This window comes from Oculina patagonica, chromosome 12, assembly GCF_052425735.1.
Source record: "Oculina patagonica isolate OP01 chromosome 12, crgOcupat, whole genome shotgun sequence".
In the NCBI taxonomy this organism is placed as follows: domain Eukaryota; kingdom Metazoa; phylum Cnidaria; class Anthozoa; order Scleractinia; family Oculinidae; genus Oculina; species Oculina patagonica.
In genome coordinates this window covers 786,918-813,151 of record NC_135769.1, presented here as the reverse complement: position 1 = coordinate 813,151, position 26,234 = coordinate 786,918, and the positions used below count along the sequence as shown (strand labels likewise).

At 38.4% G+C, this 26,234-nt stretch overlaps 4 protein-coding genes across 4 annotated transcripts; 1 reads left to right on the top strand and 3 right to left on the bottom strand.

Moving 5' to 3' along the window:
* Positions 1–1,643: 1,643 nt before the first annotated feature.
* LOC144632347 (neuromedin-B receptor-like) lies at positions 1,644–2,735 on the bottom strand. The gene has a single exon (XM_078490974.1). It carries the CDS (start codon positions 2,733–2,735, stop codon positions 1,644–1,646), a length of 1,092 nt encoding a protein of 363 aa, XP_078347100.1.
* Positions 2,736–6,531: 3,796 nt separating this feature from the next.
* On the bottom strand, positions 6,532–20,536 carry LOC144633727 (apoptosis inhibitor 5-like). Its single transcript, XM_078492587.1, has 14 exons — positions 20,378–20,536; positions 20,088–20,249; positions 19,028–19,127; positions 18,237–18,302; positions 17,735–17,892; positions 14,902–15,036; positions 14,627–14,692; positions 14,303–14,494; positions 13,688–13,810; positions 12,987–13,045; positions 12,665–12,815; positions 11,728–11,787; positions 11,468–11,535; positions 6,532–7,575 (listed from the first exon to the last, which is right to left on the bottom strand). The coding sequence occupies exons 1-14, from the start codon at positions 20,444–20,446 to the stop codon at positions 7,341–7,343; spliced, it is 1,644 nt and encodes a 547-aa protein (XP_078348713.1). The 5' UTR covers positions 20,447–20,536; the 3' UTR covers positions 6,532–7,340.
* Positions 8,046–11,452, bottom strand: LOC144633728 (uncharacterized). Its single transcript, XM_078492588.1, has one exon. The coding sequence runs from the start codon at positions 10,225–10,227 to the stop codon at positions 8,935–8,937; it is 1,293 nt and encodes a 430-aa protein (XP_078348714.1). The 5' UTR covers positions 10,228–11,452; the 3' UTR covers positions 8,046–8,934.
* A 323-nt stretch (positions 20,537–20,859) lies between the features above and the next one.
* LOC144631459 (uncharacterized) lies at positions 20,860–25,723 on the top strand. Its single transcript, XM_078489890.1, has 6 exons — positions 20,860–21,088; positions 22,066–22,368; positions 22,705–23,020; positions 23,979–24,132; positions 24,833–24,962; positions 25,500–25,723. The coding sequence occupies exons 1-6, from the start codon at positions 20,965–20,967 to the stop codon at positions 25,583–25,585; spliced, it is 1,113 nt and encodes a 370-aa protein (XP_078346016.1). The 5' UTR covers positions 20,860–20,964; the 3' UTR covers positions 25,586–25,723.
* The last annotated feature ends 511 nt before the right edge of the window (positions 25,724–26,234 follow it).

Genomic DNA, 26,234 nt, shown 5'->3' with positions numbered 1-26,234 from the left:
CACAGGCTATGTGTTACTCCGCAATTCACTTTTCCCTTCCTGAGTGAGTGACATTTGAAAGCGCGAACTGACGGTGTAGCTGTGATCAATATTTTCCGACATGTTTCGTAAAAATTTAGTGCGTCGCGGAATAGAAAGTTAAGAAATAGAAAACGTGAAACCTCGCTGAAACCTAATAACAAAAGGTGATAGATGGATTTCTGACTGTAAGACCAAAACCAAAGAAATCACTCTGGCCTATCACAAAGGGCACAGACAATCCAGTGAACCGATCAAAACTGGCAGCAAATACATGTGGTTGGCGCTTAAGTGCGAGCGAGTCGCGATTGGTTCAGTTCGGTTTTACATCTGATTGGCTGAGAAATGGCCCTATTTTTTTTAAACCAATCGCAAAGCGTACGTTGTAATGCAATACGAAAGCATAAGCGAATTACTTTCGACATACTTTTATATAACATTTTTGATCTCCCATATTTTATAGTATCTTTGTTATGGTTATTATATTTTGTACTTTTATAAGTTTAGCACATTTTATTCAGTCACATAGACTGTCAAGTGTTGGCGGATTTTTAAATAAACGATTTCTCTCTCTCTCTCTCTCTCTCTACTCGAAGATCTCTTTGTTCAAGAGGCAAGACCGACATGCTCTGCCCAGTCACATCACCCGTCATGTCGCTTAGCGACAACAGGTAATTTCGGAAACAGCGGGCTCAATTAATCTCAGGTCAGGGGTAAAAATATAACTGATTTACCGTTTTGTGATGTTTTGTTTGACATAAACTACAATGTGATTCAAGTGAACAGGACATTATAGGGCGTGACCAGCTGATGTAAAAAAAAAAAACACCGCAGCGAATTTTGAAAAGCTGACGTTTCGAGCGTTAGCACTTCCTCGGCGCAAAGTGAAGTGCTAACGTTCAACGAAGGGCTAGCTCTCGAAACGTCAGCTTTTCAAAATTCGCTGCGGCGGTTTATTGACATTTATCAAATACCAGTTGATAATCAACAAAGTGTTTCACTGGCCCGCCGACCCAGCACAGCAGTTTCTTAAGAAACTAATTTGAGCTAATTCTTATTAAATGGACATCAGAAACTCTTTGGGTACATCAATGAAGATTAGTCACAAGCACCAACTGTTCCTCAAAGGACTTTTATTTCGTTTACAATGGTTACCATAGGATTACATTACCTCAAGATGACAGTTCCTTCATCGTTGCGATGGTAACTGAAACTACCACCGCTGTTCCTATAGAATCATTATATGAATCCATTACAAATTATATTTCAACACGATTATATGTCGAGTAATATCTTATATTCCACTCATTTTTAACGTGTTTTCTTCTTCTTTAAGGTGGTTTGCCGTGGATGGAGATTATAAACTCTTTTGCTGAACATCCTTTTGGCACCTTCTATTTTATGTCATTGTTTGTTACCTTGTTTTTACATTCTCTGGGCCATTATAAAAAAAAAGAAAAACGTGTAGTCGGACGTTTGGGCTATGGCCGAACGTTCTTATATGGTTGTAAATAAACCCTAACCCAAAGCCCTCAATCCATCTGTGATCGATAAGCTATTTACCGCAAACACTGTATAGTCTATACTCCTTTCAGTGTTTTTGCTGTTACTACTGCTGCTCCCTTTCAAGAACTAGTCTCAGCCAAAGCCGTTGAGTTGAAGTGAACTTCTTCTCTCTTCGATATGTATCGACTTAACTCTTGGGTGGAACGCCCGTTCCTTTCTTTCGGCATTCTGGGCTGGTGTCCAAAACACCGCCCTAACAAATTGCTTAATCCTTTCCGAAATTCCTTGGAAAAGATATAATACAGCAGAGCGTTTAGCAGAGGGTTGAAATATGCCACAGCATTGCCAACTCTGAAGGCTATAGTCAGCTTAATAGCTAGAGTTGGGGATGCCGGTGGCTCTGCGAACACCGAATACAAAAACAAGCAATGATACGGGCTCCAAAAGACCACAACGCTCAGGATAAGAGTTATAAGCAACTTTCGAATCCTTTCTCTGGATCCTTCGTTAACTGCGCTTATCTCGCACACAGCGTTACGTTTGAGTGAAAAGATCATCTTGACATTGACCACTATAATCACTGCTAGCGGGGCGATATGCAACACAAGTGCTAGCAAGACAGCGAAGGTCTTAGTAACTGTAATCTTACACAAGCCCATGGGGGCAGATAGAGCCAAAGCTATGATCCAAATCAAAAATAGGGACGAAAACTTGAGTTTCTTCACCAGGATGGCGTTGGAGAATTGTGCCCTGAGGGGCGAGCATACCACGTACCAACGCTCTACGCTTAACGCCGCTAAACAAAACATGGACACCGCGTACGCAACAAACCGTACGGCGATTAAAGGTCTGTACAGCGTGCAAAATGTCTCTTTTAGGGCCTGCTCGTGCAATAAGTGTTCCGTGGCGTGTCCAGCAATATTCAACGCTGAGAAGAACAAATCCGCGATGGCGACGTTGAGAAGAAAAAGATGTGCCATGCTGCGCATTTTCTTGTTTGAGAAGATGGTTAAAACGATCAACAAATTCCCGATGAGTGCGATAGAAAGTGTGCTAAACTCCACGGCCGTGAAAATCGGGTCGAGAGTTTCTTGCAGAGTAAGTAGCGACATGACATCTTTCGGAGGCATCGCTTGCGCGGGAGGTCCAACACAAGAGATGTCTCCTGGCAGGGAGGAACAGTTAGGTCTTGGAGCAGAACAATTTGTCATGTTACTCTGAAATCGGGCTGGTAGTTTAGTACGTAACTGAAAACGTCTTCGTAAACTGATCCTGATGAGAGAAAGACTGATTGTATCACAGACGAATGAAACTCTGGTGGCTACCAAGTCCTTCGCACGCAATTAAGAACCGCTCCCAGTGTAAGCAATATACAAACAACGGCCGTGAATCATTTACGAGGAAAAAATACTGTTTAGATATTTAGAACCGCAAATTCTACATATCAATACAGGAGACTCGACGCTTTTTCTTTTGAAATAAATAAAGAAAATTCTTATTGAAAAGGTGGTAAACCAAGCAACCCACGAAATCCTTGTTTTCGATTCCAGGAAATTAGAGGAAAACTGGAGTTATTCATACATTTTTTGTCACGTCCAAGTTATACAAGGATTCATCGCGATTCCCTTGTCTTACTTTTTACAACCATTTTTCCTAGATACTTAGTATGATTTTGTAAATCGAGGAATAACTTCGACTCATTCTCACAACAAAAGGATTTGGAAGTGTGAAACTATCTTTACTGCGAACAGTACTTGTAAGATAATTTTGGATTTTCACGCGCATCAGTATATAAACCTGGAGATATGGATATAGGAGGATATGAACCTTTCATGAAATACAAATACTATCGAGTCCAGTAATTAACAATTTTGGTGACTTTCTGCAAGATGAACCAAAAAAATCCTAAAATAAGCTATGGGGATTACTTATTTCCATTATAAAACAAAAGAGGTACTAAAATAATTAAAACTCTGGCAAGCAAGGCAAAATCTCATTTATAGCTGGCGTGGCTTTTATTTTCGGATTTCCTCTGTTGACTTAATCGGGAAATACATCTGTACTAATTGTTGGTTTAGTTGAAAATCGAATTAACTGTGAATTTTATTTAGATAAAAGCAATCGCTGTCGACCGATACACTCATGATTTTTTTTTTTAAAAATTCTTGGAATAACACGGAAACTCATTTTTTCAATAATCTTGAACAAATTTTTTGTTCTGTTACAAACACTATTCTAATCAGAGAGAAGTCTTTAATGACAGATATTTTACAAAAGAAAAAGAACTCGAAAAGGTGATAGCAAGCACAAATAAATAAGAATGGTTAAGATGGGGAGAATTAAAACGGATTTTTGCAAACGAACTTGACCATTCAATTTTGCGCTGTTTTTCTTTCTTTTTTTCACGATGAGCCAACGGTTTAATATTTTGATCCAAGCTTGAGACCGAAATTATTCAACTGATGAAGAAGGAACTTCTGGAATATCATGGAATAACAACACAACGCCTTTGCTCGGTTTAGATAAATGAACAAAACCATTTTGTCATAAAGGCGACAAACCTAAAAATCCAATTAACTTTCAATTCATCAGAAACGAAGCGGACAGGTTTTACATTTTCGTCTTAAAATCTCAATTTTGTTAATTGCGCTGTTGATGTCCTTTGAAGTAAATGTTCTGCTCATTGGTTTGTTCTATAGTTTCCCAGTGCAAGCAAAGTGCATTAAAGTAAAAAACAGCATCAGCCGATTTTTTGCGAGTCATATGTGATAAAAAGAAACGAGGAGTCTGGGAATAAATATGGATTTCCATATTAGCTCATATTCTGTGAGCAGGAGGGCATTTTGCGGGCGCATGCGTGCAACCGCTGTACAAAGACCGCGTGATCTTGGGAATAAAAATGGCGCGGAAGATTCAAACTTTGTTTTTTGTACTGTTTATCGTCACATAATTTAATATAGACGTAAATTTCGCTAAGAAAAAGTGTTTTGTGTGTGGCAAGGCTCTTATAAAGCAGATTTTCTGGCCTGCTTCGGGATCGTTGTTGCAAATAATGGAAAATATGTGGGACAAGTAGGAAAGCCTTCACCGACAAAAATCAAACAGGCCGTAAAAAGAGGAAAACATTTATTCGTGTGCTGGAGTGTGATATATTAGGATCGAAACTTCACATCAAATCAATTGCTGTAATACAGGCAGAGTGCGAGCAATATTATAGCTTGTCGGGAGATTTTTTTTCCTAAAGGGACGGCCACCAAAGAAAAGGGTTTTCCCTGAAGGGAAAGACATGTTTGGGTGTTCTGCACATGATAATGCAGCTCACTGATGACTCCAAAGCAAAGCCAACTTGCCCTCGACTGGCAAACAGGGTTTCCTGGAACAAGAACTGCAGTTCTTTAAATCACATTTAGGCGACACAGAAGTAAAACAGTCGTTATAACAGAACGAACATCAATCTTAAAGAAACAAACGTTGAATTAAAATTTGAAAATAACATTGTTTATAGTTAAAAATTATTTCTTAAGACATTTTATGCAGCAGTTATTAGAACGTTTCTGAAAAATATATATATCGCTTGTTCGTTTCATGCTATTTTTTGACTGGTGATCAAGGCTAGATTTTGATAAAGGAGCCAAAAATGTACTGATTAACATAGTAAAATGTAAACAAATTTTCTACCAACAAAGAATTACCATAACACTTTAAAATTAAGACCGATCTCAGTATTTCTTTTCTTGTCCGACGGAATAATTGTGGTACATCGAAATGTGAAGTTATTTTGACCAATGCTTAAGTTTAAGGAAATAATCACAAACGATAGTTTCTCTGTTAGAATAAACCAGCGAGAACGTACGTTAAAGAAAGCTAAAAATTACCACAATAGACCATTTTTTAACGCTACCTTCGATAGACGATAGTTCAAGTACTTCAGACTCCATATATCATCGGTAGACGCTGGAGATCAAGGTTAGATTTTGAGAGTTTTGCATCATGAGAACGATGAAATTGCAGTTTTATAAAAAATCTGAACAAAATCATGACCACTCGCTCAAACCCGGGATACTTGATTATAACATCGTATAGTTAAAACTGCTGTTTTATATTTTAGTACTAAGTAGTCGTAGCGCTTTGTCCGTTTAGATCTCCCAGCTATTAAAAACATTGGCAAGGTATTTAGGTTCTCGACATTCGGTCGCCATTTTGTCCACGCGCAATGTTTAATACACATAGCCAAAGTCGGTCAGATAAACGGCACGCCGACACCAAAGTATGCTTGTTGTTGTCAGAAGATAAAGCAAGGACTCTTAGTATCGTATACAGCAAAAAAACTTAAAACACCTTTTATTTTGAGCTGAAAATTAGGCCATAAATTGTGAAAAATATGTAAACAATCGATAGCAGAACTTCTCTGTCGTGCGCACTAGCCCATATCGACGCATGCGCACGCAAAATGCCCTCCTGCTGGTAATTCGTAGATTTTGTGTGTGGAGCTGAACCTGTAATTCTTTCAGCCGCTGTGATTGGTTTACCGCGTCATCCGATGAACTTAATGAGAATAAGACATTTGATCACGAAATATAAAATAGATTGCTATTTCTTTGAAGAACGTTTTCCATAGTAATTTCGTAAAAGCAACAAACCGCACTTTCTAGGGCTTTACTGGCGTAATAAAACCACCTGGGATGTTGGGAGAACACGAGAAAAGCTTGTAAATCACTCGCTCGTGATTTACAAGCTCTTCTCATGTTCTCCCAACATCCCACGTGGTTGTATTACGCCAGTAAAGCCCTAGAAAGTGCGGTTTGTTGCTTAATTCTCCTCTACACCCCTCCCCTAATTTTTCGCTCGCCATTCTTCGAGCTAGTCCCCAACTAACCGAACGCCTGGAACAGGCTACAGCTGGAAAGAAACCTGTCACGTCACTTAACCAGCTTTTAATTGGCACAGAATGATCTGCAAAAACCGACTTAGGAAACAGGCGATGAAGCAACAAGACACACATTAAAGAAACATAACAGCCTTTTATTTTATAGGCACCAAAGATCGTGATGATCGAAATTTAACGTCAAGAAAAATCGAAAGTGGGTTGATGTACATAGGCTGATCGTTATCATCACTGCATTTGACTTCTCGCCTAAAAAGGGCAACTGAACTGGATCTCAAAACAAAATAAAAGTCACTTTCCACTTCAGAAACCTCAGGAAGACTGGACTCCAGCCTCGCACGCTAAGAAACCTGGGAACGTTTGGGCAGAATTACTTACTTAGACGTCAAGTCGTAATTAATGCTAAAGCTATTGATGTTATGTTGTTTCTGCTTGGACTATCCCTGCCTGGACAATAAACTGTCAAAATAAACCGATCAATAGTCTTTTCGGATTCGAAAGAGCAACAAGTATCACCAAAAATCGATACGACCTTTTAATTTGTAACGTTAGACTGATGAATATTATCAAGTGCTCTGTTGCTACAATTTTGAATTCGTCTTTGCACAACGATCCCAGACGCTCAAACCTGGGGTTTCTGGAGTCTTGTTCAATAATTTACTCCGTAGTTAAATCTATTATTCTTTCAAAATTTCCAACTTAAAAAAAACACTGCTGAGCATTTTCTAAAGTACACTAACGTCTGTTGGACGGCGCATGAAGATAGAGTTAAAAAAAGCTTATGAGCAAGGCGAACTAACTCAAATTATAGTCTTCTCCATAAATAACCCAGTCCTGACTTGTAGTTGTAGTTAAGTCAACTGTACAAAGTTCGCAAGCTAATAAAAATAATTCTGCACTTTCTATGGGACGTTCGAGAATAGTAAACCATCTAATATCTGCCTCCTCTCCAGCCCCGTCCGCGACCTCGGTTCCGTCCCCCTTGTCGAAATCCCCGACCCCGTCCTCCCTCAGGCATGGTTTGACCCTTGACTTCGCCGTTTGACGCTCCAGTACGCCGACCAGGCGGAGTGTACACTGTGACTGTGCTTCCCTTGGGCTTTTTAGCTTGTTTCGTCTCGGGTGGAAGGTCGAACTTGATCGGCGTGATCCCTGCACGTTTTCGCCTGCGGAAATATAACGAGATAGAATAAATAATGAGATTCCATTGCTTAGTGAATCTTACACTGACAAGTCTCCATATGCAACGCTTGTGATTGCGGACCACTCGGGAGGAATGAGAACTACTATCACCAAAGCAAAGCAAGGATGAGAAGACCTCGGCTCAAGTAAAAAAAATCTGCGAGGTTTTGTGCATACTGTACAGAATTTATCCAGAGTTACTTGAAGGGAGTTTTCGTTCATACTTTTTACAGTAAATCTGGTAATAATGAGATGCAAAACTACTATTTGCCTAATGTTTAATGCAATTCCTCAACGTTAGTTAAAACACAACAACGATATCGTAATACTGTACATTAAAATTCACAGAATTTAGATTACTTTTAGTTAACATCATTCCAACAGTTAATCTTCGACAAGCTTCTAGTTATAAAACCTCTATACACTAAATTTACTTCATCAACATGTTAGGGAAAACGCTTACAACAATGATATCGTAACCAATTTAAATTCACAGAATTCAGATTTCTGATGATGCAACGCAACGTAAGCACTTCGCTGACTTATTCCCCTAGTTATTCTATCATCTATTCCTCCATGGGGATCAAAACCAAACTCAACAAAAAAGATGTCACCTCAAAGAAGGCGAAATGAAGTAGAACAAACGGCCACCAAGGGAATCTCTTCGAGCTTTCACATAAACCCTGTTTCATGTTTACAATGCTGACCGTTATTCTGTTGCCACTTGATAAAGTATTTGATTAATTTGTGAAAACTTCTTGACATCTTTTTTGATGGCTTCTGTTTCGAGTAGCTCCACTCTTTCCGTTCTCGAACTCTGATTGGCCACTTTAAAAGAAACCCATTAGAAAGCTGTCAAAAAATTGTCAAGAGATAATCATAGACGTTGCCAAGCGACAACAATACGGCCCGCATCACAGAATACGTTTTCCATCTACACCAAATATGTACATCTATGTATAGATTATAAGCCACGCGTGTTCAAGGTCAAGATGGTCTGATATGGCCAAGTTATATTATCATTATTATTACTACTATCCTGAGTAAACACAGACCAAATTTATAAGCATAGCACGAGCTAGGCCAATATTCATCCACCCTTGATCGAGCAAGCTTGACCAACTTATGAATAATTGCGGTTCAAAGTCAAACAATCGAAGAAACCTATCCTGAGGTGTTTAAATTATTAAATTTACAGTCACAAAACATCGGAATATTGTACTGTATCAACCTTTTTTTGTTTGCCTCTCACTGTCTGAGGATGCCGTTTACTATAAAAATAATTCATTCAGAAAAAAACAAAACATTACCAACGGGAACTGAACACAAGTTTTGAACACTACTTATATTTTGTCTTCGTAGTCTGACGAGTATGGTGTGTTATTCTTGGAAGAGAATGACCCAGAAGATGAATCAATTATTCCAGGAATATGTCGAAATGTTTCGCTCGTTGATGAAGCTGTAATTTGTCGGCGGATGTCCTGAAGTCTTTCTTCCAGAGGAATCACGTCCAAATTAAATTCCAACTTTTTAGCCATATTCAGCACCTCCTGCGCGAACTTTTCAGCCTCGTCGAAATTTTCCAGGCGATAGCTGAAGTCTACCTTTGCGATTAAACGCTGAATCTTCGCGCCTTGCACCTCCCTCTTGGTGTAATTGTCTGTTTGAAGAGTTTCCAGGCTTTTTCTGGCTTCTTGGATGCTCTTTGGAGGAATGCTTTTTCTCCTGGATGCGCTTGTCTCACACCTGAGATCGATCATCGCCATTTTGCACACAGCGAAGTGTTGTTTGCGTACATACACCTGGTCATGATCCAACCGCCAACACAAGTCGATACAGCGCTGCATCAGCTCCTTTGCTTTCTCTTTGGCTTTGGCAATGACAGGCTCATTCCTCGAGCCAGTGAGAAGAGAAGCAAAGTCTCGGTGCCAGCTCCCCTCCTCGTACAGTAATAAAGCCACAGCTAAGCAAGGAGGGAAGCCAGATACCACCTTCTTGGCAGTCTTCAAGCATTCTTCCGCTTTACCAAGCATTCTTCTTCGGCGGTTAAGTCCAGCCATGTAACACTTCGAGAGAACTTCAAGTAACAGCCGAACTGAACCACTCGTCTGTGAAATCTCGTCCGCCACTCCACATATCATCTCCTCTGACCGGTCAAGCTGTTTCTTGATACTCAACACCACACTTTTTTCAAGACAGATGATGATTTTGCGGGTCGAATCACCGGCTGATTCATCTAAAAGGTGGTCTGCAGCACTTTCAAATTGATCCCAGCAGCCATTGTCACGTAAGGGATGCAATGGAGTAATACAACAGCGAAATATTTGCAGGGCTTGCTGCAAACTGGAGCTCTCGTTCCCCAGTGCAAGCTCATTCAGTGTTGCGTCTCTCGTTTCCTCGTCTACGCTTGGAGTGGTAGACCTTGAGCCACTGCGGTGAAGTCTCTTCAAACGCTTGCGATCGCTCCGTTTTCTTCTTCGACATTCACTTGCTTCAAGTCGATCAAAGTTCTTCTTTCTTTTAGCATGACCATTAACGTTCACGACAATGTCTTCGCCGACAGCTACTGTTCCATAGTTGACGTCGATATTTACTGAAAAGTGATTGCAATTCCGTGACCTCGAAAAACGAGGCATGGTGTTGGAAGACGCTTAAACTGGCGTTTTCTTGGGTTGTAGTTGCTGCATTTGTATTTGCAGCAAGAGTTGCAACGTAAGCAAAGACAACAAAACCAATCAGTCGAGCACTAACGAGCAGGAGACGACGACAAAACAACAACAGTTCAGGAAATAAATCCTTCGACTAGCTCGTGAGTAACAGGATGAAGCGAACGACGAATTCGCTACTTGTGTCTGGACTCGTCGCTAAGATAGTGTTTCGACTGATCGTTTCAAACGTCTTCGCAGAGGTATTTAGCAACAATGACGAAATGTCAAAACAAAACTCTAAAAATTTGGTCGAGCATTAATATTCTCACGTCACGTGATAAAAGGTAACGTCACACTTCACGCTACACATTGTATGCTATATCTCCATTCCCTTTCAATGGCAGAAAGCAGATCGAATTTTCAGAAAAGAGCGCATCTCAGCTTACTTTCCTAGTTTAATACAAGGAAACTAAATTATCGAATACAGATTTTTCCGATTAGTTACAAGCATCGCGTGACCAAAACAAAAGTAAACTGAGAACATTAATTCAACGCTTTTAAATTTTTCCCCTGTACAAATTATATTTAGAATACCATTTTTATCGCTGGGAATTTTATCACTATTATATAAACCAATATTCTTTACGCTCCTTCCCATTTAAGAACCACTGCCCAAAAATACTAATCCTTTGAACTTTACTCATTCCTATTTACAACTGAAATCATCCATTTGGAACCAATTCACTTCCGCATTCAACTAAAAATATAAACATGACATCACCATTATTCAGCTAAAGCCGAGTTGGCAACAGTCTTACGTACGAAAATACCCTAAACACTAATGTTGGACAAAAACATCACGACATCACGACATGCAAACGAAACTACAAATCTAATGGCGATGTTGCACGAATTGCCTTTTAATAAGGACGATTTTTTACTCGACATTGTGGCGACAAACGTCAGATGTATTGCTCGCTGACCTATTTTTGTAACGCAACATCTATTGTAGCTAACATGAATCACCTTCCAAAAACCTGCAACGCTGTTGCCCAATTTTTTGAAGCTTCTTCGTATTAAGTGACAACTCGTCTAGTAAAATAAACAATTTGCTTGCGAGGGAACACGCAAAAATTAGGATTGTAGTCGTAAACCCTAAGGGACTGTGGGCGGGCAAGCATTAAATGTTTTACAACAGTTTATCCTTTCGTGGAACAAACAAACTTACTTTTCATCTACTAGCGTGTTTTTCTCCTCTTTCGGGGATGTTAGTGTGGATGCAGTTTGCGTCTTCGCCTACAAATTAACAGGAATGACATTATTTTATGACTTACATACATGGAAATATTTAGTTCGTAGACAAAACCTTTGTATAGCGTGGGTTGAAGGACATTCTGGCCTAAAAGAAAGTAAACCTATACTACGATTCCTAAATTTACATTTACACTTACTAAGATGATCAACATCTGCGGCCATGTTCACACTTACCGGTGGTTTCCATGATAATGTTATGGAACTCTTAAAGGAAGGTGGATTATGAAATAGGTCCTGAAAAAAGAGCAAATCATTTGACAATTAATGACTTGCTTCAATACCGCTGTAATATGAGCACATGGTTGCCATAAACGAAGAAAAACAATTTCCTTGGCTTAATAGCCTGCGAATACAGCCGCCTCTCATTCGTTCCCGCTACTACGTGCGCTGTAGTCGCAGGGTACTGACTTGACACTGATCAGAAAACAATTTCACTGACAGATCTTACGAAAAGTAGCCAAGGTTCAATGTACACTTTAAATTTGCTTTTGTTTCTATGGACCATAGTAAGTCAGGTCGTTACCAATCACACTCGTTATCAGAACCTGAAGCAACCTTAAAATAAAACTCTCTGACTTTTCCTTGACTTTTATTTTTTACCCGACGTTGTTCCGACCTGTGGCAGCCATAATGGAATGGAATGGCAGGAACCCATTAGGAAGTGAGGATGACTAGCGATGGCGAGGATGGAAATGGATACAATATGGACAAATTTTTTTAACGCAGGGCTTGCATGTAGTAAACCCAACAATAATTTAATTAATTTGATTTTGTAGAACAGCACTTGACAAATGACAGGTACTCGTTAGGTAGCGAAGATGGCGACGATGTAGCCTGTTCCAGGCGTTCGGTTAGTTGGGAAGCGCGAAAAACGGCGAGCGAAAAAAAAAAATAAGGGGGAGGGGGGGCCCTCGCCTTAGTCCCCTCCCCATTTTTTCCCTCGCCGTTTCTTGCGCCGCTTCCCAACTAACCGAATGCCTGGAACAGGCTAGCGACGATGGAAATAGGTTACAATATGGATTGTGTGGTAAAGACATTTTTGTCCAACAGCTAAGGCCTCCAGTGTAATTAGGTCTCTATTCTACCAACATCATTTCACTTCGCAACATACCTTTATGACAGCATTTATATTTGAAGTCGTCCTCAGTGCTACAATTTTAATCTTATTTTCCTCCTCCTGAAGGGCAGGACCTGTTTTGCCCTGTAACGACAATCTCAGTTGTTTTATGTACACTTGACAGCCTTGGGCAAAGTATTGAAGCCTGAGGCAAGATAAACAGCAATCATTAACTTATAATCATTGGAATGGTTTTCTAATCAGTAAACCCTGCTAATTTGTCATATGATTGGCTTTCAATTTTATCAAATTGGCAAACAAGATGAGAAGGTGACTGCATAATATGGACTGCTAACAGTCTTGAGTAAAACTTTACCTTAGACGGAAATCTTTAAGACGTTCCGCTGCACTTGTATCAGTTAAAAACTCTGGGTTCTACAAAATAAATACACATACAAATCTTTCAACATACTATACAAGAAAATGTCATTTTTCTGTTAGAAAAAGCAGTCTTGGATGCAAAAATGCTTCTGTTTTACAACAGACAACAAAAACTAACTTGAAATCTACTTGAAACATGTAGAAGCAGCCTGTTGTTTCACTACTTGTTTCACTACTTGTTTTGGAGTTTGAGTAGCCAACCAGCATGCGACAAAATCGCTATCCACTGTTTTAGTTTATACAAAGATCTGCTATCACAGGTTACTGACACTAACATCTGCATATACAGTAAACTCCCCCTTACGGTTTTTTTTTGCATAATTATCTTCACTTATTTTCCCTGGGAGAATCTGGTCTTTAATCAAGGCTAATCAAGGCAGTTTTCCTGTTATGATCAAGTCATTTATTTTTAGGGCCTGCCTTCTTGAATTTCTTCTAAAAAGGTTAGCAGAATTTAGTATTTCAACGCTGTTTGGGACTTAAAGGAAACAGTCTCTAAAGCTGACGTTCCTTTAGCTTATCATTATACATGTAGTGTGAATGCTGCCCTGGGCCTTGCAAATGTATGCCTTACATGGTGTGAAGAGGCCTAAGTAAGTAAGCTAAACATTGTCCAATGTAGGAAGTGGAGCATACCTTTTTTGCTAGTTGGTGAAATGCAAGAATAAGGCACTCTACATAGGAAAACTGAAGCTTTGGCTCAGAGTTTTCTTCAGTACTTTTCTCCTCTTCTTCACCTGGGGGCAATGGCATGTATTCCTGAAGTACAAAAGTTAAAAAAAATAAACAATTAATACAAAATCTATATTTTTTAATAACAAGCCACTTGGAGATGGTTACCGGTAACTTCACCTTCCTTATAGCCCTTAAAAAAGAATGATAAAAGTAAATAATTCTCAGAACTAGAATTTTAATACAAATTCATAACAAAAGCACTAGCAGTACACTGTAAGGCCTGGTTCACACTAGTGACATACAGGTGTAATGACACAACAACATGGACATAACGACATAAAGAAAAGATCAGGTCGTTATGCTTATGCTTAAATGCTTATGTCATCATGTTTCAACTAAGTCTTTACAGTGTATATTATGTTGTTCACACTGGTGACATAAAACATCAATGTGAGGTGTTTTTGGCATTTGCGTGACCTTGCTGTTGTTTTGTTATGTTGCTGGTGTGAACCAGGCTAACAAAATACCAGGCAGTACATTAGCAGACTACACAAGTGACATACATGTAAACCTCACCAATAGTAAGTTGTAGATAGGTTCTATAGCTGCCTTGACATTTTCATCTGTCAGACCATGTGGTGACATTTCTGCACATAATTTCAACATCTCTAGCTTGACGTCCTCACCATCTGATGCAGCCAGTTCTTTCAGCTTTGGTAGAACACTTTCTACTATGTACACAAAGAATATTTGGGCAGACGCTCCTTTCTGAAACAAAACGAAATAATTACGTGCTTTAAAGTTCGTAGTCAACCACACTAACAAGTATCTCAGCTGGCTAAAGATATGAAAGGTCTAGATCAAGGGCTTAATATGCCATTGAAATAACATTATACTTACCACAAAATATGGAATTGCTTGTCTGGCACATGAAAGGAATCTATCAATTACATCAGCGTCACCAGGCTGAAAAATCAATGTGAAAAATAAATTAGACTTATTACTTGATATAATAACTTTAACTTTTAAATGCAGATGCGCAGATAGGTCATAAGCATGGGACCAGCATCAACATTTTTGTGATGTTGCTACAAATAATTACAGTGCTTGTTTACCAAGCGGCAGAAAAAAATGGATGCTATCGCATGCTACATGTTTGCCATTCAAAGTAGTACCTGAAATGCTTGGGTAAGTTCTGCTTGTTCTGCCACGATGTCTGCAAGTTCTTGATGAGCACTGGCCATTACTTTCAGTGATGACAGGATGGTCATAAATGTGCGAAACTCTTCTCCAGTAACATCTGCCATGGCCTGTGGCAAAACATAACCATTAAATAACAAGGAACACATAACATACACAATGCACCATATGCACAAACTTGATGAGAGCTGTGGTCTCAGAATCAATACAATATAAACACCATGACCAGTACAACAATTCACGACATCACAGTTGTTTACCATTTACATGAGTAAGCAGTAACCAAGCCATGTGTCATGTTGTCTGTCATTTTATTAGCCGAGAGATTGTCATCCCCGACCACAGTCTTGCATGAAAAACAACGCTACATGAGACCATAAAACAATTTTGTCATCATTATCTGTCCTCATCATGCCTGGGGACTTAGGGCCTCAGCCTTATGCATCCCCAATTTTCAAGGTAGGTTATTGGTTTATAGCATGCCAGACAGAACATCCACAGAATAGGAAAAGGCCATGATCAATCACAGTCACTGTCCTAGCTTTAAGATCTTATTTCGAATACAGATTGTTTTTTTAATTAGTTTTTAATAAGTAGTTTTTTAATTGATAATTCGTTTCTTATTGCCCCCGCAGGGTTTTGGCCCAGAGGCCAAAACCCGAGGAGGCACCCTAGGACTCCCCGCGTGTATACATACAAGGACAAAGAATATTTGTTGAAAAAGTAAGAAATGTGTTTGTAATGGGCGAAGCGTTCTCGATTTGACAAAACTAGGCGCGCACGGTCGTGACGGGTAATATTTTAGCAAGCGCGCACGGTGGTGTCGGGAACTTGCAACCACGAGGTCGCGTTTGGTCACCTTCGCGTTTCGAGCTTCGCCATCTGCAACAGCGTTTTGTTTTCCGGTTTTGGCCTACGCGTGTTCACAGATTTGTTCGAGCGGTTTCTCTGCTTTGGTTGTGTTAAGTGATATTTGAAGCAAATGTTAGTAATACGTCGAAAGATTTTGAGCAATTGGTTTCCTGTTCTTGGCTACGTGCCGGCTACCTATGTTCCAAGCGTTACATTTGTAAGGTTTGCTTTCGGAGGTTTGTTGTATCGTATACATCTTACAAGTTACAACGAGTAATAAACAAACGCGTGAACTTTGTCATGTAGTACAAGGTACAACGTAATTCGTATCGCTAACAAACTGTCAGATTATTTGATCCAAAGAGTGGGTTGTTTTCTCGAATCTTTGAATGTGCCATATTTTGTTACTCGTGGAATTTTTTAGGCTTTTTGGCCTGGAAATTATTGTAAGTTTATTTTGAATGTTATAAGCCCGGGAATAAGCTTGTGTGTTGTCATCACGAATAATGTGTTATGTGTTATTTCCGCTAGGTGTTATTTCCGCGCGCTAGGTAATATAATTCGACTTGAACTTGTGAATATTTTTAGGACGCAACGGTGTCACACAACAAGAAATTCCGCATGACACAGTAAAAAAGAAGCCTAATTGTGCAGTCCATCGGCATTAATAATTAAAGGCGACAAAAAACAAATTGTAAAAAGGCGGGGGCAGCTTTATAGTGAGAACTATTACCGTAAACACCCGCGTATAAGCCGCACCCGCAGATAAGCCGCACCCCAAGTTTAACAACTCAAATGTTGGAAAAAAGTTTTTTGAAAGTAAATCAAAGAAAATCCAAAGTCGAGTCAAAAATCCAAAGTTGAGTCTTTAGGAAGTCTTCTTCATCGAACGTAAACTCAATGAACATTGAAACAGAAAATACTTCAGTCTTACCCACAATTTGAGCTCTTTAATATAATGAAAACCAACTTTGACATATTATGGGTGATCTTTTTCTGGCATTTGTTGACAGGCATTTCTTCATTCAACGCAGTTTTTCCACACACAACAAGAACACGCGTTTGCAGAACGTTCGTAGCTTAGTAACCAGGCATTTGATCGGACGCGAAATATGGGACTAGGGCGAGAACGTAAAGCAAAACAAGATGGCGATGGAGTCGTTCGGGTTTCGTGGCTATCATATCGACAAATTAAAGAGATTTGGGAGCCATCTATTGGAGATAAACTTGTTGCATAAAGAGAGTTTCGTAATCAGTTCGACAAATTTTCCATCAAAGTGCAAAATGAGAAAGAAACAATTGGCCATCTTACTCGTGAATACTCGTGGTATTTTCTCGCTCGTAAAAGTATCAATATTACTGTTACAATTATAGGCCATTGTCGACACTGCAAACAGTATAGGAGCTGTCAAACTTGCAAAAGCAATGACCGGTACTCTCTTGTAGTTTTATGTTATATTTATTTACATAATTTTCCATAAATTAGCATCAGTTAACGAAAATTTACGGCACCTTTTCCGAATGTTCCCGCAGATAAGCCGCACCCCCGCTTTCGAGCGAACATTTTTGGAAAAAAGGTGCGGCTTATCTGCGGGTTTTTACGGTACTAGTATATTATTGTATATCGTAGGTTTTTTATTGTGTATAGATCTTAGATTTTTTAATACTTGTAAATAGGAGGGCCACGAGTTTGTTAGCTTTATAGCTATTAAGTGCTACCCTCTATAAATAAAGACGTTACTTACTTACTTACTTACTTACTTACTAGCTTGTATTGTGTGTTTCGGCAAAACACTTCTCTCCTAATGCCTGTCTTTGCCTCAAAAGGCCACAACAAAGTTGTTGGAGCAACAGAAAACAAAATTCTGGATAGCAACATCCCATTCAATGGGGAGTAGAAATTTCACTTGTCATTTAATGATGTGGAAACTAAGTCAACTATTTCCCTAAACTTACCTTTTTAACTTCTTCAACAAGGTATTCCTCTGTTTCAGGTGATGGATGTAACACCTTCTTGCCATACTCTTCCACAGCACCACTTAAAAACTTAATAGCACTTTCTCTAGATGCTTCTTCTCCACTAAGAATTTGAGAAAATAGTCCTCCAATGGTTCCTGCAAGGATTACATGTAAATAACCACAAAGATTTAGCTTCCAAGAGCATTTTTTAGACCTTTGCAATATTTATCTTAACCTACAGTGTTGTGTGTATTTCATCCCATGACCTTTTTCCTTCAAGACTTCTAATATTATGCGATGATGCAATTTAGCATAAATGACCTAAAATTGCATCTGATGGCATAACATATCTATGTAATTCATTAAAACTCATAATTTGTAGAAAGTGGCACAAATTTTATGTAAACAAAATACACAATAAATTCTCACTTTATCTAAAGATCTTTAGAAGCTAAACATTATTTGATTATGATGTCAGGTTAATTTATAAAATAGCTACCTTTTGGCTCCATTTTAAACAATACTGTGAGTGCATTTCTAACAATTGTTAATTCAGCAGGATCCTCTGCAACAGAAACATTAACAATAAGTTATTAATAATTTCTTAGGACTATTTCTTATAATATTAAAAAAAGCAAAGCCCCATGTCCTAGTACATTAAATTTTGCCGACTATAACCAGAATCCTTAGAAATTATAACTTAAAGTACATGTACTTCCCCCCAGCTACATCCACAGTGGCAACAAAATAATAACATTGTTCAAGTAAAACTTCTACATGTACGTCTGTTTGCAGAAACTGATTGTAATTCATGACATTAGGAAAAAAGCTTTTAATTTGGTTAATCACACATTCGTTCCATTAATTTTTGAAGATTTTAATAAAGACCATTCTTATAATTATAATTAATAAATTATTATTATTATTTATCAATAACAAAATTATCGATACTGAATGGTTCTCTGCAGACCTCTATGTCACGTACATGTAATTGGTGTGCAATCATGTGGGTGTCCAATTACAAGTTTTTTATAATTGGATACCTACACCATTTGCATGTCAATTACATGCACTTACATGTACATGGGTTCTTATCTAATAGTTTAACTACTGTTTGTAAAACTGATGGAATATACCACTGCCTTTTTCACTCAAAAGAGGCTCAAGACTTGATTGACATGCTGGACAGCGTACAGCCTAACATGCCAATCAAGGCAGCCTACGGCATACTCAATCAATTTACTTGATCCATACAACTGTTATATTGGTTACTGTCTAACATTTGCTTACCTGTTTGTAGGAGTTGTGTAAGTACATCAGCAATTCTTGGAAGATGTTCTGGTGTGTCTTTACAGAGGTCTGGCAGGCCTTTAATGGCTTGTCTTCTGATCTGGTAATACATTTTTATGACAAAAATAAAGGTCAGTTAAATTGAACAGATTTTCTTTTTATAGTTAAATAGCATGCTTTGATAGGAAAGGATCAGTATCAAAATGCGCTGTTAAAGCAACTGCAGAATACCCAACTACTTCATTTACATGTAAGTAAAAAAAGAAAAACCTTTATTTATAAAATGCAAAAATGTTTGTTTGGTAGCTAGGTTTTAGTGCCATCGAACTGTTATCATTCATGGTTGGCCCATTCTTCCATGTTAGTGCAGCGAAAAAAAATATTTTTGTCCTTTGAGACTCGCACGTTAGTTGTTGTTGTTTGAATGAAGAAAAGCACACAAACAACTTTGACGGCAAAATCAAATTAATTTTCTCTTTCGCTCTCTGTCTGGTAATAAGAAACAGCTTACCTTGTAGCTCGTATCCTTGGAAAAATATTGAAAGGAATCACTTTCCATATTCCGAGGAGAAGATGTCATTGCTTTTGCATACACAGCGTGTGAGCTTTACTCAGTGAGATTTTCACTCGTCAATTATGTCATCAGCGTGCACTATCAGGATTTTGAGCACACTTTTGTATACTGAATTTGATTGCACCGCTCTGCTAGCTATGTTATAATGATATTTAAAGCGTGAAGCTTGTGGGGTCATGAGCATGCTTTGGGTCGCAGGCTTGTGTTAGAGCACATTAGACAATGAGGCATAACAATATAGGCAATTTTGTTATTCAGTGATAGGCAAAAAGTGGGCAGGTATTCTGCAATCTAGCCAATGCTTTGAAGTTAGAATACACTTTTCCTTCTTGCATTAAATTCTTATTTTTCTTACTCAACTTTTCAAGTGTTGTTAAAAAGTTTCTGATTCATTTAACTCCCCAGTCATTGGTCTGTTAAAAACCTGAATACCCTTCCATAAAAAGATATTCTAGTAAGCTTATTTCACTTATTTCTTTCTCTTACCATGTTATCTTCATCTTCACATAAATCCAACATGGCATCAATAGCATTTTCCTGCAACTTCGGGAAGAACTTGAAGAATCTTGCTATAAACTGAGAAGCCAGTCGTTTTTCTGCCTGTGAACCCTTCACAGAAGCCAATATCAGCAGAAAAGCACTCTCGTGCTGTTAAAAACAAGAGTTCGAAACAACAACGTCCATTAGGTTTGCATAAAACAGAAACATTTTGACGGGCATTTCCACGTGACAAATCGGCGCCATATTTGATTTCAAGACAGCTCGATCAAGCTCACCTCTCCTGCTTTTTCCTTCGCATCTGCGAGGATTCCAAACTGTTTGTAAAGATCTTCAACCCCTGCCATATTGATAAAATGCGTCAAAGTGGAAGGAACGATGCGAGATAACTAGTTTTCAACTAAAAGTTTGTAAAAATAATTGTAGCACAAAGTGAAGTGACTAGGACACTAGGACTTAGGCCTCGCGCTAAGCCTCACTTTCATGTCTTTCGGTCAGCGGATTTGCCAAAAGCATGATATTGAGTAGAAGAAAGAACTCAAGGGAGGAGAGGCAGATTGAAAACTTTGGCAACAAAGGTTTATTTTACAGTTTTATTATTGAAAATAAAAAAATAAATTACGATTAGGGGAAAATATAATAAAGAACATCTTGCTTTGCTTAGAAGGATTGTTTGTAAAACTAAACAACATATTTTGCTTAAGTATAAAACTCATACGCACTCCTCCCCTGACAGTCAATACAAAGCCAACTTGGAAGATTCTGAAAAAGGCAATAATATCAGAGGCAATATACAGAGGGAAAAAGTTATTCTTAGGCAGTATTCACTCTCACCAGAGATAGAAGCTTTGGAATACGCCACGTAATGGCCATGGATAATGTTACAGGGATATTTTTGCGTAAAGAAGTCGAGGAATTGAGAAAGCAAGGCGAAAGCTGGGGACTGAGCAAGGAAGAAATTGACGAGGCTATTCTTCGCGCTTTGGGAGGTAGTTAATTAGCTGGTTGTCTTTTCTCAGTCAAATATATTTTAAGTTTTTCTTGAACGATTTCGTTTTGATAATTCTTTGATGATTCGGTGATGCTTTCTTCATCAAACGCCAAATACATTCGGTTTGGGACAAACAACATTGCCGAAATGAGGAAGTAGACTTGTCTGTCCTGCTTGTGGGTCGACCTTTTGTTGAAGATCAGCTTTCTTTACGATAGGCAAATCTTTTGTTTCTATCAAGAGGAAGCCTTTTCGAACTCCGTATTCACGATATATTAGGCATATAGTAGGTAATATTAGCTTACTTTAAGATTACCTACGTATTTCTTACAAGTAAAGAAAGAATAATTGTTGTGGGGGTTTGAAATGAATTTCTGGTCTTGTTTGATTTGTAGTTTTCTTTGTTTATGGATTATGTTAATAAATGGTTAATCTGAAACAAAGTAAAATACGTATCAAACTTGTTTGAAATTGTTTTGACCTGGCATTAATTTTGCAAATGTAAACTACAATAAATATATTAGCTTTAGTACATTTCTTTCTTTTTGTGGCAAAGTACTTACAGAAAGACATTTTTTCGTTTCCCAATGCCATATTATGCCTACATTTTCTTCTATAGTCTCCTTCGGTCTTTCTCTCCTTCACATGATCAGGGTGTTCATTAGGCATCGGAGATCGGAGAATTCTCCGGCTAAATTTCAAAGGCCTGTACCTATATTTTTATTAAGATGCGGAACCTTTAAAAATCAGCCTCCGGTTACTTTACACTATTCTCCTCCTATTACAATTCTTAATGAAAACCCTGCATGATCACTTATGAATAGAAAAAAATTCACAAAACTATATGTATAATTAGGCATGGAGTTATGAACATCAGTGGCTAAGTAAAGGGGTTTTGGTAAAGCAATATTAAAAAAAGCAGTGAAGGCCTTCATATGGTAGTTCTATTTTTACAAAATATTTGTTCTTTTGCAGAGAAAACTCCATCAGATTCAAAGGATGCCAGCAAAACTAAAAGCAAGAAACGTAGCTGTATCAGTCGTTGTTTTCAAGTGGCAGGGTTGATTATCCTGGTACCTTTTCTGTTATACAGTGGAGTGTCACTGATGGCCATGATCAAGCCGTCATTTGGACTCTACATGGGGCAATTGACTGCCGATTTTCAGTATCCATTACAGCGTGTGGTCCGTTTGGTTTCTCTTCCCTTGCACAACTTCATGGACTTGTCAAAGCTGAGTGCCTTGGAGTGTATGGTCGACAACCCGTTTTACGTTGCAGGTAGCTATAGAATGTTGTTGAAAAGTTTATAATAACTTTATTTTGACATTGATTAAAAAATAATAATTATTTGTTTACTAAATAATAATGATATAAATGTTGGTAGGTGATAACGATGATGATGATGGATGTTGATTCTTGACATTTAAGAATTTTTTAAATCCCAATATGACTTAGAAAGAGAAAATGCTATTGACCAGGAGAAAATTGCAACCAACAACTTAACAAGTTATAGTCCTCTTCTTAAAAATCACTTTGCTAGCAGTACTTGAGATAAGCTTGCAAGATTTTTTTCTAAAACTGATAAAATCAATTGAATTGATCATTTTCTTCCAGAAAAACCTGATTGTGCAATATGTCAGGGATTGAAGAAGATCGCCAGCCGTTCCAGTGCAAATCTCACCAAAGCTTCCTTCAAGAAGAACTTCTATGACACTGCATTTCCTGTTGTGGTTAGAAACATGCCAGGCTATGGAGATGCGGAGCACAGCTTTGAAAAATTTATGGAGTTTTATCGCGCAAACCAAGCAGATCTGGAGCAGGATGCCTGCGAGTTTAGGATCAATGGAGCTGTCAATGAGTCTGCTAAAAGTCTGACGGAAGTGCTTGAGAATTGGGACCATTACAAGCCGGATGGAAATATACTAGCATGGTTAGTAATATCTGGTCATGCTGCAGTTTAGTCCATTTCCATTTCTTAGTTGGAATTTACAAGTCAGTCAATTCCTATTCAGCAGCCAGTCTGAGTCATTATATTAAGGAGAACATTCCACTCTGACAATCAACTCTTTATTTCCCAAGGGTAAATAAAATTATATCTTTATAGTACTACAGTCGAAGCTTGCGTAAGCAGACACCCTCGGGACACGGAAAATGTGTCCGTAACTGGAGCTGGCCGCTTAGGAGAATGGTTCTTCATCTTGTAAGCGGCCACTAGAGGTGTAGGGGATAAATGGCCGCTTTAGGGAACTTGCCCAGCTAACAATAACCAGACGGACGTGGATGACAAAAAAACAAGCACTGAAATATGGTATTGTAATTACTTTAAAATCATTGTGACGAACGGCGATGTGAAGATGATTGTTTTACATCGATGCAGAGGTTGTTAATAGGATTTTCTTTAAGCAGCTTTAAAGTGTCCGCTTACAGAAACTTAAAAACAGAGAAAAAGTGTCAGTCATAATCTCTGAAAGTGTCCGCGGCCGCTTACGGAATGTCTGCTAACAAGAATGTAAAAATACAGAGTTTGTATAATGGTAGTTAAAATGGGGTTTCTAACAAGGAGGCCGTAAGTAGAGCTGTCCGCTTACGAGAGTGTCCATTAAGAGAACTTCGACTGTACTATACTTGGCTGATTACAATACTCAAGTTAAGTTTGAAAGTTTGAAATGAATATTGCAGTCTGTTCGTTGTCAATCAAAATTATTCTCGAAACCTAGGCAGCACACGCTGAGTATTTTGACTGTAAAATGAAGTGTCATTTGGACAGCTGACAAGTATTAGAAAATAAAGAAATATTGTATCCCGGAATATCAATAATCTCTTATCCTGAACAAGTAGTCGCCAGGTGTAGTTAACCTTTAAGTTTCTTTTGTAATATTTTGTTGCAGGAAAGTTTGCTATGGACAAGGCTTAAGATCACTGCGAGCCTTGTTTCCTCGTCCATACTGTATTCATAGTGAGGGTGCTTTAGACAAGTCAATGTATCTGTTACAACCAGCCACAGTGGACAGCTCCAATGAACAAGTACTTATGTCAGAGACGGTATGTTTATTTACTCTGCTGTCATCTTTACTTGATCTGTTAGTTGAGAGATTACTATTTGCATTCCAGTACTGAAGAAGTTATGTTAGAGACGGTATGTTTATTTACTCAGCTATCATCTTTACTTGATCTTATAATTGTGCAGTTCGAGAAAATATCCATACCCTCTCCCATGGAAGGTCATTGGAAATTCCGAGGGAGTGGGGGGTCTTGAAGTGAAATTTTGAAAGGAAAGTATGGTGCTTAACTGGAATTTCCAGAGGGATGGGGGATTCAAACTAAAAAACCTTCTGTGGGAGGGGTATGGATGTTTTCTGAAGCAATACATTATTTTACTTCACTTTATCCAAGTTGCCATTTCACTTTACATTTATCCACATTTATCATTTCGACATATTGAGCCTTGCAGATATGGCAGGACATGTGTCACACATAAGAACTTAGTATATGACCTCGCTCACCACGAGTCTCCCATAGCTCAGTGGTTAGAGCGTCCAACCGGTAATCTTGGAAGGTCATGGGTTCGACTCCCGTTGGGGGTACTCGGAAAATCTTTTTTCCGAGATTTCAACTTGAGAACACTTCTTCATTTACTTCACTTTATCCAAGTTGCCATTTCACTTTACATTTATCCACATTGAGAGATTATTATTTGAATTTTGTTTTATTTTGATGATAAGTTTGTCTTATGAATCACCAGGCACAAGGCACATTCGACAATGTGTGGATGGCACAAGTGACTGGTTCAACAGTTGTGAATCTTCAGCCAGTTGAAAGCTGTGAAGACCAGTGTGAGAAGTTTCAGTTTACGCTGAAACAAGGAGATGTCTGTAAGTAAACCAGAAGCAGGACTGACGGTTCTACTTTTCCTCTGTGCTGGCACTAGGCTCAATTCCCACTCCTCGCTCTAGTCTGATTGTCATTTATAGGAAAGGCATGGGCAATCAAGTCTGAACTGGCAGTGAACTCACATTTTTTTTTAGGACAAATTGTCATACTTTTTACCAGCAGTGCCCCTCTGAATACCGGCCATATTTATGTATGGTCTTTCCTGCCTAAATAAAGTTAACCATACCCATCTGCAAGGTGCCTGGTGCAAGTGGGAAGACCAATGATCAGAGTAAAAAAGATTGACAGCTACAGTTAGAGGTTAATGTACCACCAGATTCTTAGAAAAAAATAACATCAAGAGATTTTGGTAATATATTGTAATGATCGAGAATTGAACTTGTATTTGGAGTTAGATTTGAAGATATGCTTTTTCAAACCCCCCTCTCCTTCCCCCCTCCATGTCTGTTAACACTATCTGGGTTTTTTTTTGTCAGGAACAGGTTGTTACTTAATGTTTTGTTTCTTTTTTTCTGCAGTTTTCTTCTCTCAGTATGCTTGGATGGCCACTTTTTATAACATTGCCAATGAACCTGCAATGGTTTTCACTTCTTCATTTGCATAGAAAGAAAAATGGAAAAAAGAAGCTTGATCATCGTTAAACTTATTAAAATAGTAGAATGATTTTAGATTTCTTGGCACAGTCAATAACAGGAAAAAAATTTAGAACTCAAAACGACAACGAAAGTTAAGTCAAGTCAGTTATATTAGGTAGAAAAGGAAGTAACAATATGTTTAAATGTAATGAAAAGTTTAATGAATAAAGCATTGAAAAAACATAGTTTTGTGAAGTTTTTACCCCTTATTTTTTATGTTTGATTTTTTTGAACGCTCAATCCGTTTTTCTGGTTGAAGGAAATACATTTATTGATATTTTTTTGCAACACGGTAGTCTGAAATTTCAGCTGTCCTCTTGTCCTTGTCCCAACCCCCCCCCCCCCCCAAACGGAGGGGCGCAATGGCAAACCTCTTAGCTTAAATTACTGCCCTACAATTCATGCCATGATCTTTTTTTTTTGTAACAATGTTCTGCAGTAGTTTGCATTGAAGGAATTTATTTCTTGACAATATGTTTGGATCAATATAAAATATCAGATGACAAAATTAATAAAAATAATATTGGAAAGGGGCTAGACTAAAATCTGCCAGTACACCATTTGTGTTTTTATCTGGGGAAAGAAAGCCAGATTGCCGAAATATCCCAGGAGAAATTG

Excerpts from the sequence above, each read along its gene's own strand:
- LOC144632347 (XM_078490974.1), bottom strand. The coding sequence starts at position 2,735 with ATGACAAATTGTTCTGCTCCAAGACCTAACTGTTCCTCCCTGCCAGGA.
- LOC144633728 (XM_078492588.1), bottom strand. The coding sequence starts at position 10,227 with ATGCCTCGTTTTTCGAGGTCACGGAATTGCAATCACTTTTCAGTAAAT.
- LOC144633727 (XM_078492587.1), bottom strand. The coding sequence starts at position 20,446 with ATGGCAGGGGTTGAAGATCTTTACAAACAGTTTGGAATCCTCGCAGAT. Across the intron at positions 18,303-19,027 it reads TACACAACTCCTACAAACAG|AGGATCCTGCTGAATTAACA; the intron begins GTAAGCAAATGT and ends TTTCTGTTGCAG. Across the intron at positions 13,046-13,687 it reads TTCACCAACTAGCAAAAAAG|AACCCAGAGTTTTTAACTGA; the intron begins GTATGCTCCACT and ends TTTATTTTGTAG.
- LOC144631459 (XM_078489890.1), top strand. The coding sequence starts at position 20,965 with ATGGCCATGGATAATGTTACAGGGATATTTTTGCGTAAAGAAGTCGAG. Across the intron at positions 21,089-22,065 it reads TATTCTTCGCGCTTTGGGAG|AGAAAACTCCATCAGATTCA; the intron begins GTAGTTAATTAG and ends GTTCTTTTGCAG. Across the intron at positions 23,021-23,978 it reads GATGGAAATATACTAGCATG|GAAAGTTTGCTATGGACAAG; the intron begins GTTAGTAATATC and ends ATTTTGTTGCAG.